The following is a 15,933-nucleotide window of genomic DNA, read 5'->3' as shown; positions in this document are numbered from 1 at the left end:
TGGTGGAAGAATTCATTTTTAATCACTATTTCTGAGGATAAAAACTTTTTTGTCTTTCAATTATCGAAAAAAAAAAAAGAATCCTTTTAATCATCCTGTCAGACACATATGTTAGCATTTTCACAGAAAAAAACTTTACAACCCTCATTTCAGTGGCTTTTCTGGTTATACTAGATAATTGCAACCACAGTAATATCAAGCTGATGAAGTTTGACAACAACTTGAGCCCAGGAAAAACTTATAATTCCATAACAGAGTTTCAAAAGTGTCTGGTTTTGTGTATTCATGAAAAGTTTTTATTCATCTCTGCAGACATGCTCACGCATCTGTATCTGCTACTTAGAAAATCCCTATTGGATTGGATACACAATGTACATCTTACTGTACACTGACTGAAGTTTCCAGGAGATAAATTGCTAGGAACTGGAAGAACTTGCCTCTGTAACGTGAGGAACTCGATAGAGGCAACTAAATGTTCATTTGAGGTCAAGTACTGTGAGGACTTTAACAAAGCTCTCTGTTCGTCTTTTCAAGAGTTTGATTGGGAGGAAATGTGGAACACTTTCTTAATCCCTGGGGAATTAAAGAAATATGCATTTAGGGGCTCAAACAATCGACCGGCGAGTGCACCTCCAGATAAACACTAAACGGTTGAGGAGTTACAGCCCTGAAAGGAAAATAAGATTGAGACGGAATGAATGTTGCGACTCAGGCTTGAAGTGTGTGAGAGTTTATGTCTGTGTGTGCGACTGTGTGTATAAACTGGAGTAGACGGCATTTGAGAGCAGGGTTTAGTCCACAAAAGCCACACACAAAGGCAGTTCTACAACTGGGTAATACTGTATGTGTGTGTATAGACATGTGTGTGTGTTTCAGGGGCTTGTAACTCTACAAGGACTCAGATTGACCAGTTTTTTCCCCTTTTTCCCCTTATGGATAATATCACTCTGTTGTATAATGAACATTCTTAATACTTTTATGTTGCTAATGAAGCTTGAGTTGTGATTGTTGTTTCAGTTAAATTCAAATTTTCTTTACTCAGCCATGATAATCTACTCAGTATCAATATTGCTTTCCACTGAGTGATGCATATTAACAACACTTAAAACACTTAAGGGGTGTCATACCTGTAGGTCGTTTCATTTGGTCCGGACCAAAGGGAAACTCACCTTTTCAGAGCCTTTGCCACTGCTCTTGTGCATTGAGTTAAAACCTACTTTAACACTTGTATTAGGTATAGTCGTGTTGCCATCAAGAAATTTCTATGTACATTTTAAATGTTTGCGGAAAAGTTTGATGGAATCTCAAAATATGTTAAAACTTTTGAACACTTTTTACCAATAAATTCTGACATAGAGAACATATAATTCACATGACTGATCAGCCTACAGCTTACACTTACACTTACACTGCCATCTTCTGACCAAAGTAGGTTCATTCAGCTTTGTTTATTCGCTCTTAACCAGTCGATATCAACGTTCTTAATTCACATTTTCTTCAATGCAACATTTCAAAATGTTCTTTGACTTGGAGACACGGCTAATATGACTTTAATTTATTAACAGCTATCTTAGTTAATAATTAAGATTAAAAAGTTTATTCCAACTTTTTAATCAACATTACTGAATAAAGTCTAACAGGGGCAAGAAACATGGGTAACGCTTTATATTAAGGACCTTGTAATAACCATTAATTAACAAGTAATAAGACACGGTCAACATTATTGTGTGTTTATAAGCTTATATAAGTGTTAATAATGGCATTACAAACACCCATGACCCACCCATTATGTCTTTGCCATGCCTTTATTAATCTTATTTTGTTTGCTTATTGATATTAAAATATACTTTATTGCTCATCTATTATAAGTTAACTATTAGTTAACTATGCTTTTTGCAACTACCGGATCTAATGCAAAGAACAATGCTTTATTACTTGTTAATTAATGGTTATTAAGGACCTTATTATAAAGTGTTACCGAAACATGTTGTAGTCAAACAGTCGGAGAAAGAGAAAACAGCACTACAACCCTAAATTAATAATCCATCACAGTTTACTGACACACTTTTTGGTTCACTGACTACTGTTTGACCTCAGGATAAGGTTCTATATAGACAATCTGACTAAACTATCTGCTTTTTTCCTACCTGTCTTACGTTTCTTGCCCCATCTGACTACATGAATCCATAAATGATCATGGTTAAGTATTTAAATAGTCTCTCCAAAATACAATTTACAATTAAAAAAAATATAAAAGCAAAGTTTATGTTCAATAAATTTTCATGAGATTAAAGTGATCCAAGAATCATGCCGATTAGCCTCAGTGCTAACTGCAATCACATGCATTTTATTTGGTAAATCCGTCTCCAGTTTTATTTTTAGCCTTAAACATTTGTACATGGTGGTTTAGAGGCAGACTCTTCTGGCTGATAGATTTCCCCCTGCTGGGTATACAAACTGACAACCTAAATTGTTTCTGTAATGACTTAACAACTAAACTTTCAAAAAGCATTAAGTGGAAATTCACGTGTGAGCACACCGCAGCTCACATGAGCCCTGAGAAGAAACATCCTCTTGCGTTCCGCGCAAAATCTGATCACTTTTATTGACTGACGAATTTCTGATGGAGGTTCAACCAAGTGTCAGATTTCCTCTTTTCACCATTTGTGGTCGCTTGATTGGCCGGTTTATGAAGCGTTGTGAGGTCTGACCCGAGTGTCACTATGTAAGGGAAAGTCTGACGGGTTTGTACCAGGTTGTGTGTCGTGACTGAGCTCTGTGTTAATTCACATGGAGATGTGGTGCCAAGGGAAAAATGACCGTGTTTAAGAGGTGGTGCAAAGTCTAGCAAACTCTGTGTGTGTGTGTGTGTGTGTGTGTGTGTGTGTGTGTGTGTGTGTGTGTGTGTGTGTGTGTGAGTGTGTGTCTGTGTGTCTGTGTGGGTTTATGAGAAACCTTCTTTGAGTTGTGTGATTCTCTCTGTAACTGATCATGTGTGTGTGTGTTTATGTGTCCTCTTTTATTAGTACCTGTTTTTAAATGTGCTTTTCACGAAATAACTAATTTTTATTTTTAATAAACCTATTAATTATTAGTAGATTCATCAGTTTTTTTGTCTACCAAATGTCCAAAAATGTCCATACAGTAAATTAAATTGCTAGTTTTTTCAAACCCAGAGTTTTAAACCCAAAGATATTATTTCTTAATTACATAAAAAAAGAAAAGCAGCAAAAAGAAATCACATTTGACCAGCTGCAACCAGCAAATGACTTAAATGATAATTAAAATAGTTCTGTCAAGGAACTAATTGATGAATTAACTGATCATTTCTGCAACATGTCCGCAAATGTGTGTTTATTCCTTGTGTAATGGTTACTAGCTTTTATTCAGTCCATCTCATGGTGCATGGACCCCCTAAGTTTTATCATGTCAAAACTACACTCATGTTGGGAATTAAGGATGGCTCTTTTATGAATAAATGATGACCTTGCACAGGGCGTCAAATATGTTAATAAAAGGCCGTTATCATAAATGCTATCCCTTCCAAAAGGATATCAAATATGTAGGGATGAACCTGAGCAACACTTGTGTGAATCTCACGGTTCAAAAGTGTGGTTAGATGGCTATAAGAGTTATAAATAATTATCATAAATAATTATTAATTATAAGGAATTATATGACTTGATTTGCAAGTCAGCTCGTTGGGGGCACCACCCTGCAAAACAGAGAAAAATATAGCCAATTTACCTAAATCAGTCTCATAAAGTTACTAAACTATCATCCCATTTGTGCATTACACTCCAAAATCTGTATGTATAAAAGAGTGCATACATGTCTATTTGTGTGTTTTTAACAATCTTAGACATTAAAATTGAGATATAGTTTTGGAGAAGAGAAGCCACATGACCGTTGCCCTCCACTGTAACCGGAGACTCTGGATGGGGGGGAACAAGCCCAAGATTTACTGCAGGCGTAAAGGCATATTCCATAAACATTGACACACACACCAGCTGCCTGGCTGCCTCATCAGACTGGGCCCCCTTTGGTCACTAGCCTGCGCCGTGTCTGTCCCGAGTCCGGTCCGAGGATCGCATGGCTGCAGCCTCCACCTGCTCTGCCAATGTGACCTGTCTGTCAGCAGTGGCAGCGCACAGACACACACTCACTGTAGAGATACGGGCTAAGCGTTCACTCAGGAGGTCAGGCTCGGGCTGATGCAAGCTCTCACACGGACAGATGTATATACTTAAGGATATACTTACGGTTTTCAGCGTTGACACACTTGACAGACTTGACAGACTTGACTTTTGCTTTCGGCACGTGTGTATACATGTCATCTGTACGTGCATGCATGCAAACTCTTCCAAATATGTGCACACACAGACATGTATGCAAACAGGTTTTTCAGAGGCTAATTTACCTTATTATACAGTGACTGCAATGACGGCAGCATACAAGTATTTATATAAATACGTGCACATAAATATACTGTGCATATACATTTCCTCCTTCCTCCCTCAGGCATGCAGAGCAGGGTTACTGACGATGAGTTAATAGTTAGCTGGATTTTAAACCCTCTACACCTAGAAACATGCTCCTCATTATCCCCACACTTTCAGTTTTAATTCAAAACACCACACCACCAAATGTTTTTAAGTACAGGTCTGAAATTTTATTTAATTTTTAATTTTAAATTTAATGTTTTCGGGTAGGTTGTGCCATAAAATAAGATAAATTTTTATTTATCCTGAGTGAAATGATGTAGTGATGCAGATGGAATACAAAGTGGGAAGATATAGGTTGCAAATAGGTTCCTTAAAGACACATACCATATGTTCCAGAAACAAAGCAACAAATAATCATAATATTAAAGAAATATTAACTCAGTTACAAGGTGAGAGCTCTTGCACTTAGCAGGTATACAAATGCATAACCTAGCTTTACTTTTCTGAACTATTTCTGAACCAAATTAAAGTGGAAGCTACAGTATTGCAAGATGTCATTTTTTCCCTTAAACCTTTCAATGAATTGCATATTAATGTTCTTGTGCCACTCTTTCAACTCACTACAATTTAATAGAAGATTATCCTGAATACTTAAATTCTGACTTTTTTTCTGGTCCCTTACAGGACGAAACGAGTTGATTGCACGGTACATCAAACTTCGCACGGGGAAGACGCGGACCAGGAAGCAGGTAGGCTCTCCGAAAATGCCATTTGAAGCAGCCACTATTTTTGAACCCATCCAGAAAAAGTCCTCTGCTGCTGAGTGATGCCCCAACACCCGGGGTACCCCCACCTCCCGACTTCTCACCCCCTCCTATTTGGAAGGCTTGAGATGACGATTGATTTAGGGCCAGGGCCCAATGCACAGATGCTATAGGATCATGTGTCGGTGTTGTTTCTTCACCACCTCATGGATCTGGTGCTTGTTAGAAGGGGAAAGAAGCTGGGGAATATGGTGATCTGGATGGGAGACGGGTGAGGGATTTGGAACTCTATCCTCACTATGGTATCAGATATGGAAGGACTGATGTATGGGCAGTGATGGATGTGGAGAGAAAGGGTCCCTGCTAAGTCATCTGGCAGACTCAGTGTGGGAATGAGAAGAGATGAGAGGAGAAAGGGGGGCAGTGAGGGATCAGAGATGGATGATGGGACAGGTTGGAGGGATAGAGGGACACCTGCTGGTCCAACAGCAGTAAACTGACGGACTGCTTTGTCTCAGTACAGCTCTAGAAAGTTGCTCTCACAGAGAGGGAGAATATAACCAACAAAGACTTATGTGGCAGAAAATGCCTATATTTGTAATGCATGTTTCATCCAGATTGCACATAAGAACTGTCAGATGGAGATAAGCAGTGTAAATATAAGAAATCAGTGTTCAATGAAATAAAAAGTTAAAAAAATTCAGCAATATTTGAGACATGTTTATGACACGTTTATGTCTCAAACCAGTGAATTTGTGGTTTGGCTCAGCTGCCTTAATCCAAAAGAAACCATACTGTTAATTAAAAAGAAAATGTTTTTTTGAATAGATTTCCCCCTGCTGTATTCTATATGTGCATCTGTTTTGAGATGTCCACCTTTCTGCCTCCATCCCAAGACGATGGAGGTAAAACAAGGTGACCCATACTGTACATTTGTCTGTGTTGAGGCCCCATGGACCGAAGACATTTAATAAATTCACCTGCATGTTTCCAGACCGTGGAAGGAAACAGAAACATCTGGAGGAAATCCATGAGAACACACAGGGTCATAGGGTTTGAACCAAGGATGTTCTTAGAGTAAGGCAATAGCGTCGGCCACTAATTTACCCATATTAGCTGAAAAACAAACTGCTCACGTACTCTTAGTGTGATGCTCAACTCTGCTGTGTCATCTGTCTTTCAGGTATCTAGTCACATTCAGGTTCTAGCCCGGCGGAAGGCCAGGGAGATCCAGGTGAAGCTGAAGGTACGATACGTGAGTTAACCTCTTTCTGTTCTTTTTTTATATTCACTGAATGTTTTTGAAAGATTTAACAAGTGCTGTTCCTTTTTTAAATGCACCTATGAGGACAAAAAGTTAAAGCAGCTTTCAGAACTTTCAACTTCTCATCTCATCTTGATTTTGGCGGCTCCTATGAACAAAAGCATTGGTGTTTTGTGTAAATATCTTGATGTCAACTTATCAACTTATTTTGAACACTATTTTTCTTTATTAAACAAAGCTGTTTGCAGGATGCAAAGTACTAGTGTATTTACCTGTTTCAGTATTATATTGACACTGCTTTTTAAACAGTAAAATCTCCTTATAGCTGCTTTAAGGACATGTGGATTTAATCAAATCAAATATTGCACATTTCCATGTGTCTGAATCCTGCTGCCTGTGCTCAGAGTTATGAGTATGATTCGTATGTTGCATTAAAAAAAAAATATTGTATTTGAGTTTAATCAGGTTGAGCAGCAGCAGATGGAAAGAGGGTGAAAACATTATTACCCTACATTATTCCCTCTTATAATGAAGCTTCATGTTTTGTTGAAGGTATGTCAACATCCATGGCCCCTGTCCCGCCGTGTATTCACATCCTATTAACACAAAGGCACAAACGATTGGCTATTTTAATTGCACCCTCTAATTGACGCTAGTTTTAAATGGGATGCTGACAAATTTCGATGAAATGTGAACATATTTCAGGAGGCCTGAGGCTTAGTGTGCACGATTATGAACAAGATGAACCAAACGCAATTGTCAGGAAACAAATTAATCCCTGCATTATTCCTTGCAGGTATTACATTTGATAAGTACCTCAATAAAAGTTTTCATGTGTGCTACGCTGAGAGCTTACACATCCCTGTCCCCTCAGTACTTTCTCAGTTTGCATTTCTCGTCCACATACACCCGCATACTCGCAGTCGCAGCAGGCAACAGGACTCTCCCTCACCTTGGACGGCAGCCACGAGGGTTCAGCTGGCAGGGACCGGCACCGGTCACAGGGTTGGCCCTTTTAAATACGTCTTTGGTGTAACTGAGACCCCTACCACATGTACCCCCCATATTTCAGCTATGCCCTTGTGTTCGCCAGTTCTGGGAAGAAGAATGCAGCGTGTGGCCTTGCCCATTAGGGCTGGGCGGCAAGTGCTTGTAGTCCTCTGTGGTTTGGAAACTGCTGAAGGAGTGGATTTGAAAACAAGAGGTGTATCACTTTACAGTATAGCACAGGAAAGACAATTTCATGGCTATTTCACTCATTTGCGTTAAGCAATTTAGATGCAATTCTTAGCATATTAACAAATCACCCTGTTGTCTTCCAGTATGACCTCCAACAGAAGCTGGTTGTCACCACTGGCTTGCCCCTGCCAAAGCAATAAACTTAACTCTTGACCCAAAGGCCCTTGACTATAATATCACCTTCTCGTCAGTCTGCCTGGCAGGGATTCACCGATGATGCAAGCTGGCCTCAGCCCTTCATTTCCCTTTTTAGGGCTCTGCTTATGTTACCCGTGAAGTGGGGCGCCGACTTAAATGGAGTCTGATAAGCGCTCTCCCTTTGCGTAACCGTCTGTTTGTCTCACTCTCTGTTCCTCTCCACAGGACCAGGTTGCCAAAGACAAGGCTCTGCAGAGTATGGCCACAATGTCCTCAGCCCAGATCATCTCGCCTACGGCTTTCCAGAACAAGATGGCTCTTCAGGGCCTGTCGAGGCCGGCTTATCCCACTGCTGGTGGGGTGAGTCCACAACCAGTGCTCCCTGCACCGCTTTACTGAAATTAACCTGTTAGGCCGAGCAGTAGCCAAAATTATTGAAACATTTCCTGTGATTCAATCCCCCAGTTTGCTATATAGTGGCCAATCACCAGTACTTTTAACCCCCCTACACTGATACTATATGTATTTAATTTAGTCCACGTGTGTTTTGGAAATATATTAAACTCTAAGAAAGATAGTATATATTTTTGATATGAGGTCCAAACTCTGGCAACAGTATATATAACAACATACTATATAGAATAACTTGGTTTTAACATCTTTTTCCCTTCTCGATGCACCTTGGAAATATGTGAATTTGTCCCAGAACTCTTCTTCTACAGTATATTTTTGATATGACACACTTGATTTTCTTTTATACGAAACACCTCTCAGTCCTGTGACTCTGTATTCTGAATAAACACAGCATTTTTCATATGTGAGAACTGGAACTGTTTAATATAGTTTGCACTCTTTTTTTCAATCCCAGTTTTGGCACGGGGCACTCCCAGGACAGCCAGGAGGCCACGAAGAGTGAGTAGGCATTCTTTAAACTCTGAAGTGCTACAGCATCCATCTGTAATTTCTCATGTGACCTGCTTAATAACCATCAGATATATTTCATTCAGGGACTGTATCTCAGAACAAATTAAACATATCAGTACAATTATGAAGGAAAGTCTTCAGCTGTCTGACATTCAGCATACCACTCTGCCCCCTGCGTCTTTAGAGGTCAGGCAGTCCAATTAGTATGTGAGATGGGGTCATAACATGCCTCTCCCTCTCTTGTCTGTCTCATCTCTCCAGCATTAAGCCCTTCTCCCAGCAGAGTTACGCCATGCAAGCGTCCGGCCCGACCCCTATAACAGGTGGGTGCTCTTTCCCCACCCTGCTGTGTTGACAGAAGGCTGTCAAGCCGGCTCGTGATGGAGAGCTCACACAAAGCTCAGAGAAATAGCTGCATTTTCTTTTATGTTTTTTTTTTCACACTGTCGCACTCAAACCATACACTTACGCACTCACTGCCCTATTGTCTGCAGGTTATGAAAGCACAGCAGGGCTGTCAATGTCTCCCGGAGCCCCCCCTTGGCAGGGTAGAAGTATTGCCAGCTCCAAGCTGCGAATGCTCGAGTTCTCCGCCTTCTTGGAGCAACCTCAGGACCCAGAGAATGTGAGTAGACAAGACAGGAAATAACTTTGTGTTATACCTCAAAAAGATTTTTTTTTTTTACTATATTTTCTATTATTTGAGTTCTTGTCCACAAGGACGTCTTGATAAAAAAAGTGCATAAGAGCACAAACTCAATTCAATGATTTGTTCCTCAGATTTTTTTTTCTTTGATTAAATTTGCTCAAAAGTGCTCGTTCATCTACAAAAAAAAAAACGTCATACAACACATGGTCCTAATGCCTGCTTGTGGCAACAAGATTCCAATTAAGAAATATGTTTTTATTCATGATTAATTGTTTTCTTACACTCTATTGCTCATTATCACTATATTTCAGTTTTAACAAGATAAGGAAACCTTTCACACATGCTTTTCTAGCCCTTATTGCTGGATAGCACTTTTAGGAAAAATAGTCTGGCACAGACTTTGGCACAGAACTGTTTGAAATAAAACAGATGCAGAACCTAGTCGTAATCATGAGCAGGTTTCAAATATTCAAAATTGTATTTTCTTATGCTGTGCACAGGAAAAAAAAGTTGCCCTATACAATAAAATAATGGCCCTGCAACAAAACTACAAAAAGTAACAGAAAATGAAGGAAATCAATGTCACACATATCTTGGAAAGGACTTGGCATTGTGGTTAAACTGAAATATTTGGTGGTTTTATAATGTAAAAGTATGAAAGCAGCAATCACATGAAGATAGTTACATACCAAAACGTCAAATGTTCATAAATAGTGCGAATAGGAATAAAAGGGTGTGACCCTTGAGACAGGTGATGGGATATTACACTAAATATGATTCAGTGGAACTGAATGTCTGTGTGACAGATGTCCTGGAGCACCCAACAGTGCACTGCATCTATGGCAAATTAGCAAACTGGACACTTGTCATTTTTGGCTCTGTTCATCTCCTGATATGCGCTTTCGTCTTTCCAGTTCAACAAGCACCTGTTTGTGCACATCGGCCAGTCCAACCCGAGCTACAGCGACGCCTATCTGGAATCTGTGGACGTCAGACAGATCTATGACAAGTTCCCAGAGAAGAAAGGAGGCCTGAAGGAGCTGTTTGACAAAGGGCCACACAACGCTTTCTTTCTCGTCAAGTTCTGGGTAAAACATTTTGGTGCACTTTTGAATCCCTTCCATCCAGTTCCTCTAAGTGGAGGTCAATTCCTTTTCATTTCACTTCAGCAGATAAATTGCGAATTTCAACCTGTTTTTTATTTTCACAAATGTAAAGCTAAATCCGACACTCTGCGTGCTTCAACTTTCATGCATCATCAGAGCATTTAATCCTTCTCAAGTCATGAAGGTGAAGTGAGAGTACAGTGAATACTCTTGTTAATGTTTTGTAGCACCTGTTGGCTGTTAATGGCCTAGCGGTGTTAACTGTGTTGAGATAGGAGTTAAAGGAACTTAAGTGCAATTGAAAGCCAGAATGAATGGAAAGTCATTGCTCCCATGACCTGATTGGAGGTTTATATGCCGGCAAAGAAGGCACCGCTGCTCAGCATGCATTAGGCGTGGGTGTATTTGTATATGTCTGTGATGTGTGTGTGTGTGATTGTGTGTGACAGCAGCCTTGGGGAGAGTGGCAGGCCTGATCTTTCACCAGGGGAAATGTGAGCCCAGGCACCTGTCTCAGCGCTATTAGACTGAGTCCAACCCTCATGCCCTCCCCATATACTTATTTTTAGATAAGCCCCCCCCAAAAAACACACGCACACACAGACAAACACCTAACACCCCCAGCTCACCATTACACACTGAGAGAGATGAGAGAGAAAAGCATGATGACAAAGGCAACTTAAGATGCAGGCTAAGGAATGAAGACCGATAGAGGAGAATGTGTGATATTGTTGAAAACAGTGAAATATGCAACCTGACAACCTGAAAATGGGCATAGAAAACAGATCAGAGTGAGACACAGAAGGAGAGTTGAGAGTGTAATGGGACACGTCCATTTTGTTCATCTCAGCTGATCTGGCCACCTTGCATTACCTTGGGACAAGACCTTTGGTATTTGTATCATGCACATCACGTACACACTTTAAAACCTATCCTCTACTTTACCACAGGGCACCTCCCTCTACACATACATCCACTATTTATTAAAGTGGCTTTTAATGGCATTTCATTCAAACGTTCTGCTGCTCTATTATGTGAGCATGTTAGTTTTACAGTGGAGGTCAGGGTTAAGCATGCTAATAGGGAGGGGAATTTCATCAACTTTTGAAACTTGTGAAAAACAATCTGCAAGGATTGCAAAGTGTTGTCACAAAGTATGTCAGAGATGTGTGATTCATGCACCGACTCACTACAGTAAAAAAAAAAAAACTGAGATATTTCTTCTAGGGTAGGGCCATATGATGATATATTGTCAAAACTGTATAATTTTTTTAATATATCTCTTTTGCATTGTTGAAAAACCAGCAGAAGAACTGTCAATATTTACGCCATTTAGACGACACTTTACATTCAGATTTTTATATGTTGGAACATGGCTGCAGTGATCCACAGAAGAGCTGTTTGCTTAGTATGAAAAATAGGTTTTACCATGTCATTAAATGTAGAAAAAAAGGTTATATCAAGATGAAATTACCTTTATCGGTATAGAAGATATTGGCCATTTTGCCCAGTCTTAACTTCCTATGATCTAACCACAATAAACATTTTTTTCACCTACATTCCTTATTCATTAGTAAGGATGGCAGCAAGAGAAAACAGCATCTCACTTATGCTAAATTCATCCCAAGCACAGACCCAGAAAAAGGAGCCAAACACATCCAACGGGTAGAATTGTGTTTATATCATTCCCCCGTCTATGGTTTGACTGCACCAATTGAACCTTGCTGGACCTAAATAAACTCCTCATGTTTCAAAGTATAAAGGACGTGTGCAGTCTCACTGAGTCATGAGAGCCCTGAGAGGTTGTCCTAGGTTAGGCATCATGCCTGTCATGCTCTTCGTCTACTATAACGTCCCTCTTTAATACTGGGGGACTCGTAGGGCTGTTGCAGTAGCACCTGAGTCATGTACCACAGAGCTGTTGTGCATACCAGGTGACCCAGACACATCCAGCCCAAGGGATGAGGTGAGAAACACAGTGAACAATGTCAGTGCCGCTCTGCTGTTGGGCAATCAGATCAACATGCACCTGCCACACAACAGAGTCCAAATCTGACACACTATGTTGAGAAGCAGTCTCTACTTTTGCCAGGGGGAATCGCCTCTAGGCTTAGAGTGTTTTGCAGGTCTGAAATATATGACGCTTTCACGACATGTGAAACCATTGTATGTGTCTACAACCTTCAGCAGTGGTTTGGATCCTTTAATTACTGTGGTTTGGTGGAAGTCTGGAGATGCTCACGGTCCAAAGACGTCAAACCATTTTCTTTTCATTTTGATTCTATCATCCTCTGATCCACTAAACCACCGGCGACTTGTATAACAGATATATAATATAACTTTAACTGCTGTGATTCAGAGTTCAAAAGACTCTGAATGTCAAGTTCAAAGTGCCCCATTACGACCCCATGCCACCAGATGGCTTTGTACTGTATATACGACGTTAGCCTTCTCACATGTTCGACTGCCACTTTATTTATTATAGAAAGATAAAAGACATTGGTGAGTGACACCATTCTGGAAGTCGTCTTCTCCAGTCCTTGGAAAGAGCAGCTGGTCAAGCTGTGGCATTTGATTCAGGGGTGAGGGGAAGGAGGGGATGAGTAGCCCCGCCGTATATCATAAAAGAAAACGGGAGCAGGACAGCAGTAAACAGCAAGAGATGAAAATAGGGACACAGGCAGTGTGAACAAGAGATAGAGACGGCAAGGGAAACAGCAGGTGCCATGTAAGCAACAAGTCATTCATCGATGAAATATCACTCTCTTGATTTATGCCACAGCCCGGTTGGGTTAGTTATGACATATGCAACTCTCTGCTGGAGGAAAATAAGCTCATAACACTGTCCCCTCTCAGTCCGTTCATCTTATCGTGTCCCAAGGGGGTCCTCCAATTCTCATGGCATCCATGACAAAACACAGAAATTCTACAAAACAGCTGGACATTTCAACACTCATACTGTAAAAAAAAAAGAAGCAAGATGCTCTTGGCCATGAAAATAAGCAAAATGAAATCCTCGACACATTTGAAAATATGATAACTTTATTTACGCCATCGTAACAGAGGGGAAGAGACGATTTGATGTGGCCGCAGCGGTACAACCACGTGGTAGGTCATGACTTGGGGGTGTGCTGAGGCGCAGGTTGGCATGGTGACGGTGACAGGCGGCTGGCCCACCTCCAAAGCTATGGCATTCTAGATTGAATTTCCAGCAAACCCCCCTGTCGGCCGCTGGCTGCCCTGCCCCGCTCCCCACCTTCCTCCTCACCCTCCCAGCGCCCGTGGCCCTGTCCTAACGGATTGTCTCACGCCTTTGAAGTGCCGAGGGAATCCGATTTGAGCTGGCTCTGCTAAATTGTTACACAGCCAGCCTGCCCACCATGATCTAATCAGCCAATTGCATGCTGCTGATTGTAATTGGATGAATTCCCTCGCAGGCTGTTAGGGAAGCAGGGAATGGCGGTTCGGGGAGGGTCACTAGGCCCCAGGGATGAAGACAAATAGAGGAATTACATGAGCCAGGGATGAAGATGAACGGGGTGATGAAGAGATGAGAGGAGGCTGAGCGGTGTCTCAATGGCCCATTAGGAGACAAGAGCCCGACAGGGGAAAAGGTAAAACAGCCCAGCTGTCTGACGGCAGAGACGACACCTCAGTCTGATCCAAAATCAGATTATACTCGCCTCAACTCAAACTTAAAGGCGAGGAGCAGAGATAGGTGAATCTGCATCCACACGGGGATAAAGAAACTTGACCCTTTACTGCCTTTAAATTGCTTATTGGGTCATGTTTTTGACAAGGAAGTTGAGTATACAAATTTAGTTTCAGTTGAAATAGATTTTCATATCATGTTTAGGAATAAAAACATGGGAAAAAGTAACTTTGGGACTTTCGAGCTACATGAAAAATGTCAGTTCTGTTGGTTGTACACATTGACCTGTCCAATGTAAACACAACACTTGAATGCACCAAATATTAAAGATCAAAATCTACTTCTGTCTTGTCGTCTTACAACAAAACACACAAAGAGTTACACAACATCTTGGGAATCCTGAGGCTGGATTTGGCAGTGTTATACTGAATCAACAAGGATCCGGCCAGTGGATTCCTCTTGGCTTTACAGAGAATCATCTTCAAGCTTTGTTGAGCCGTAACACTCCTGGTGATGCGTCTTTGTCACACTGACACACATCTTCCTTGAGATCCATATCTATGAGCAGGGAAGCAGACACTGATATCTCCTTATACTGTAGATTATGGATCTAGTGCTGTATATCCTTGAGGTTTTAGTTGCTTAGTGTGAAGCAGGTTAGCTTGTCAATCTTGACATGATATTTGTTTCTTCCCTGCAGGCGGACCTCAGCATTAACCTGCAGGATGACAGCAGCTTCTTCTACGGTGTCTCCAGTCAGTACGAGAGCTCTGAGAACATGATTATCACCTCATCCACCAAAGTCTGCTCCTTTGGCAAGCAGGTGGTGGAGAAAGTGGAGGTAAAAACACTTGTGGTTGTCAGAGTATAGCGTTATGTGAGACACTTACGCTGCATTTATTATGAAGCATTATTAATTTAAAGTTGAATTTATTGTAGCACAAAAGTTTTCTTTAGTTCTCCAACTATTTGTCATCATTTCTGACATTGAAAAGGGACCAAACCATTTTTTTTTTTTTTTTTTTGCAATTCTAGGGCAGTATCATTTCAGTACACAGCAGAGACTTATAGACTTGTAGAATGACTTTATCTGTTCTTCAGTGTGAACAGGTTTCCATTTCTGTCGAGCAGTCATAATCCAGATGAGAGAGGCTCCAAGTGAAAATACACATATGCTCTTCTGTGTCACCTTGTTATTGTTTGCACACTATTTTACACTGGCTTTTGCTAACTCCACACTAGATTTCAGCTGGAGGAAAAAAAGCTGCACTGCTGGCTGCTATGGGTTGAACCTAAGAATTAAATTCCCACATTACAGGAAAGAGTTACTTTAGTCTATTTGTAACAGCCAGAAAAAGATTGCATCATCATTTTATAGGTGTTCATTTCGGAATGATTGTGGAAGAGAAAGGGGGTTTTATTGGCTTCCTTTTCCGTGCAAATATGACAGTGGCTAATATGACTATGCTAGTTTAGTCAAGGGCTAGTATGACTATGCCTAAACTGCCCCACAGTAGACAGAAAGCTCTGTAGAGGTTTTAAGGCCTGAATAGCATCAAAAGGATTATAAAATAAATGTAATGTCTGTTTTGGACAACGCTCTTGATACAAGAATAGATTTTTGGTTTCAGGTTAATTCATCTTGATTTAATTTAAAGACAGGGCTACTTCCAAAAAATGTATACATTGCCTCAAAAATAACGTATCAATTTGAAAAAAGGTTTTATTGCTTTCACTAAATACATATTTTTT

At 40.6% G+C, this 15,933-nt stretch overlaps 1 protein-coding gene across 1 annotated transcript in view; it reads left to right on the top strand.

The window, feature by feature from the left end:
* The window catches only part of LOC131972993 (transcriptional enhancer factor TEF-3-like), a 32,978-nt gene that overhangs the window by 11,710 nt on the left and 5,335 nt on the right, over positions 1-15,933 (top strand). The window contains exons 3-10 of the mRNA XM_059334829.1: positions 5,130-5,194; positions 6,393-6,455; positions 8,076-8,210; positions 8,719-8,762; positions 9,036-9,097; positions 9,269-9,399; positions 10,338-10,511; positions 14,882-15,022. Coding sequence (XP_059190812.1) covers positions 5,130-5,194; positions 6,393-6,455; positions 8,076-8,210; positions 8,719-8,762; positions 9,036-9,097; positions 9,269-9,399; positions 10,338-10,511; positions 14,882-15,022 — 815 coding nt within the window. The remainder of the gene's footprint in view (positions 1-5,129; positions 5,195-6,392; positions 6,456-8,075; positions 8,211-8,718; positions 8,763-9,035; positions 9,098-9,268; positions 9,400-10,337; positions 10,512-14,881; positions 15,023-15,933) is intronic.

This window comes from Centropristis striata, chromosome 6 (assembly GCF_030273125.1).
Source record: "Centropristis striata isolate RG_2023a ecotype Rhode Island chromosome 6, C.striata_1.0, whole genome shotgun sequence".
Classification (NCBI taxonomy): domain Eukaryota; kingdom Metazoa; phylum Chordata; class Actinopteri; order Perciformes; family Serranidae; genus Centropristis; species Centropristis striata.
This window is presented reverse-complemented; position numbering and strand designations above follow the sequence as displayed.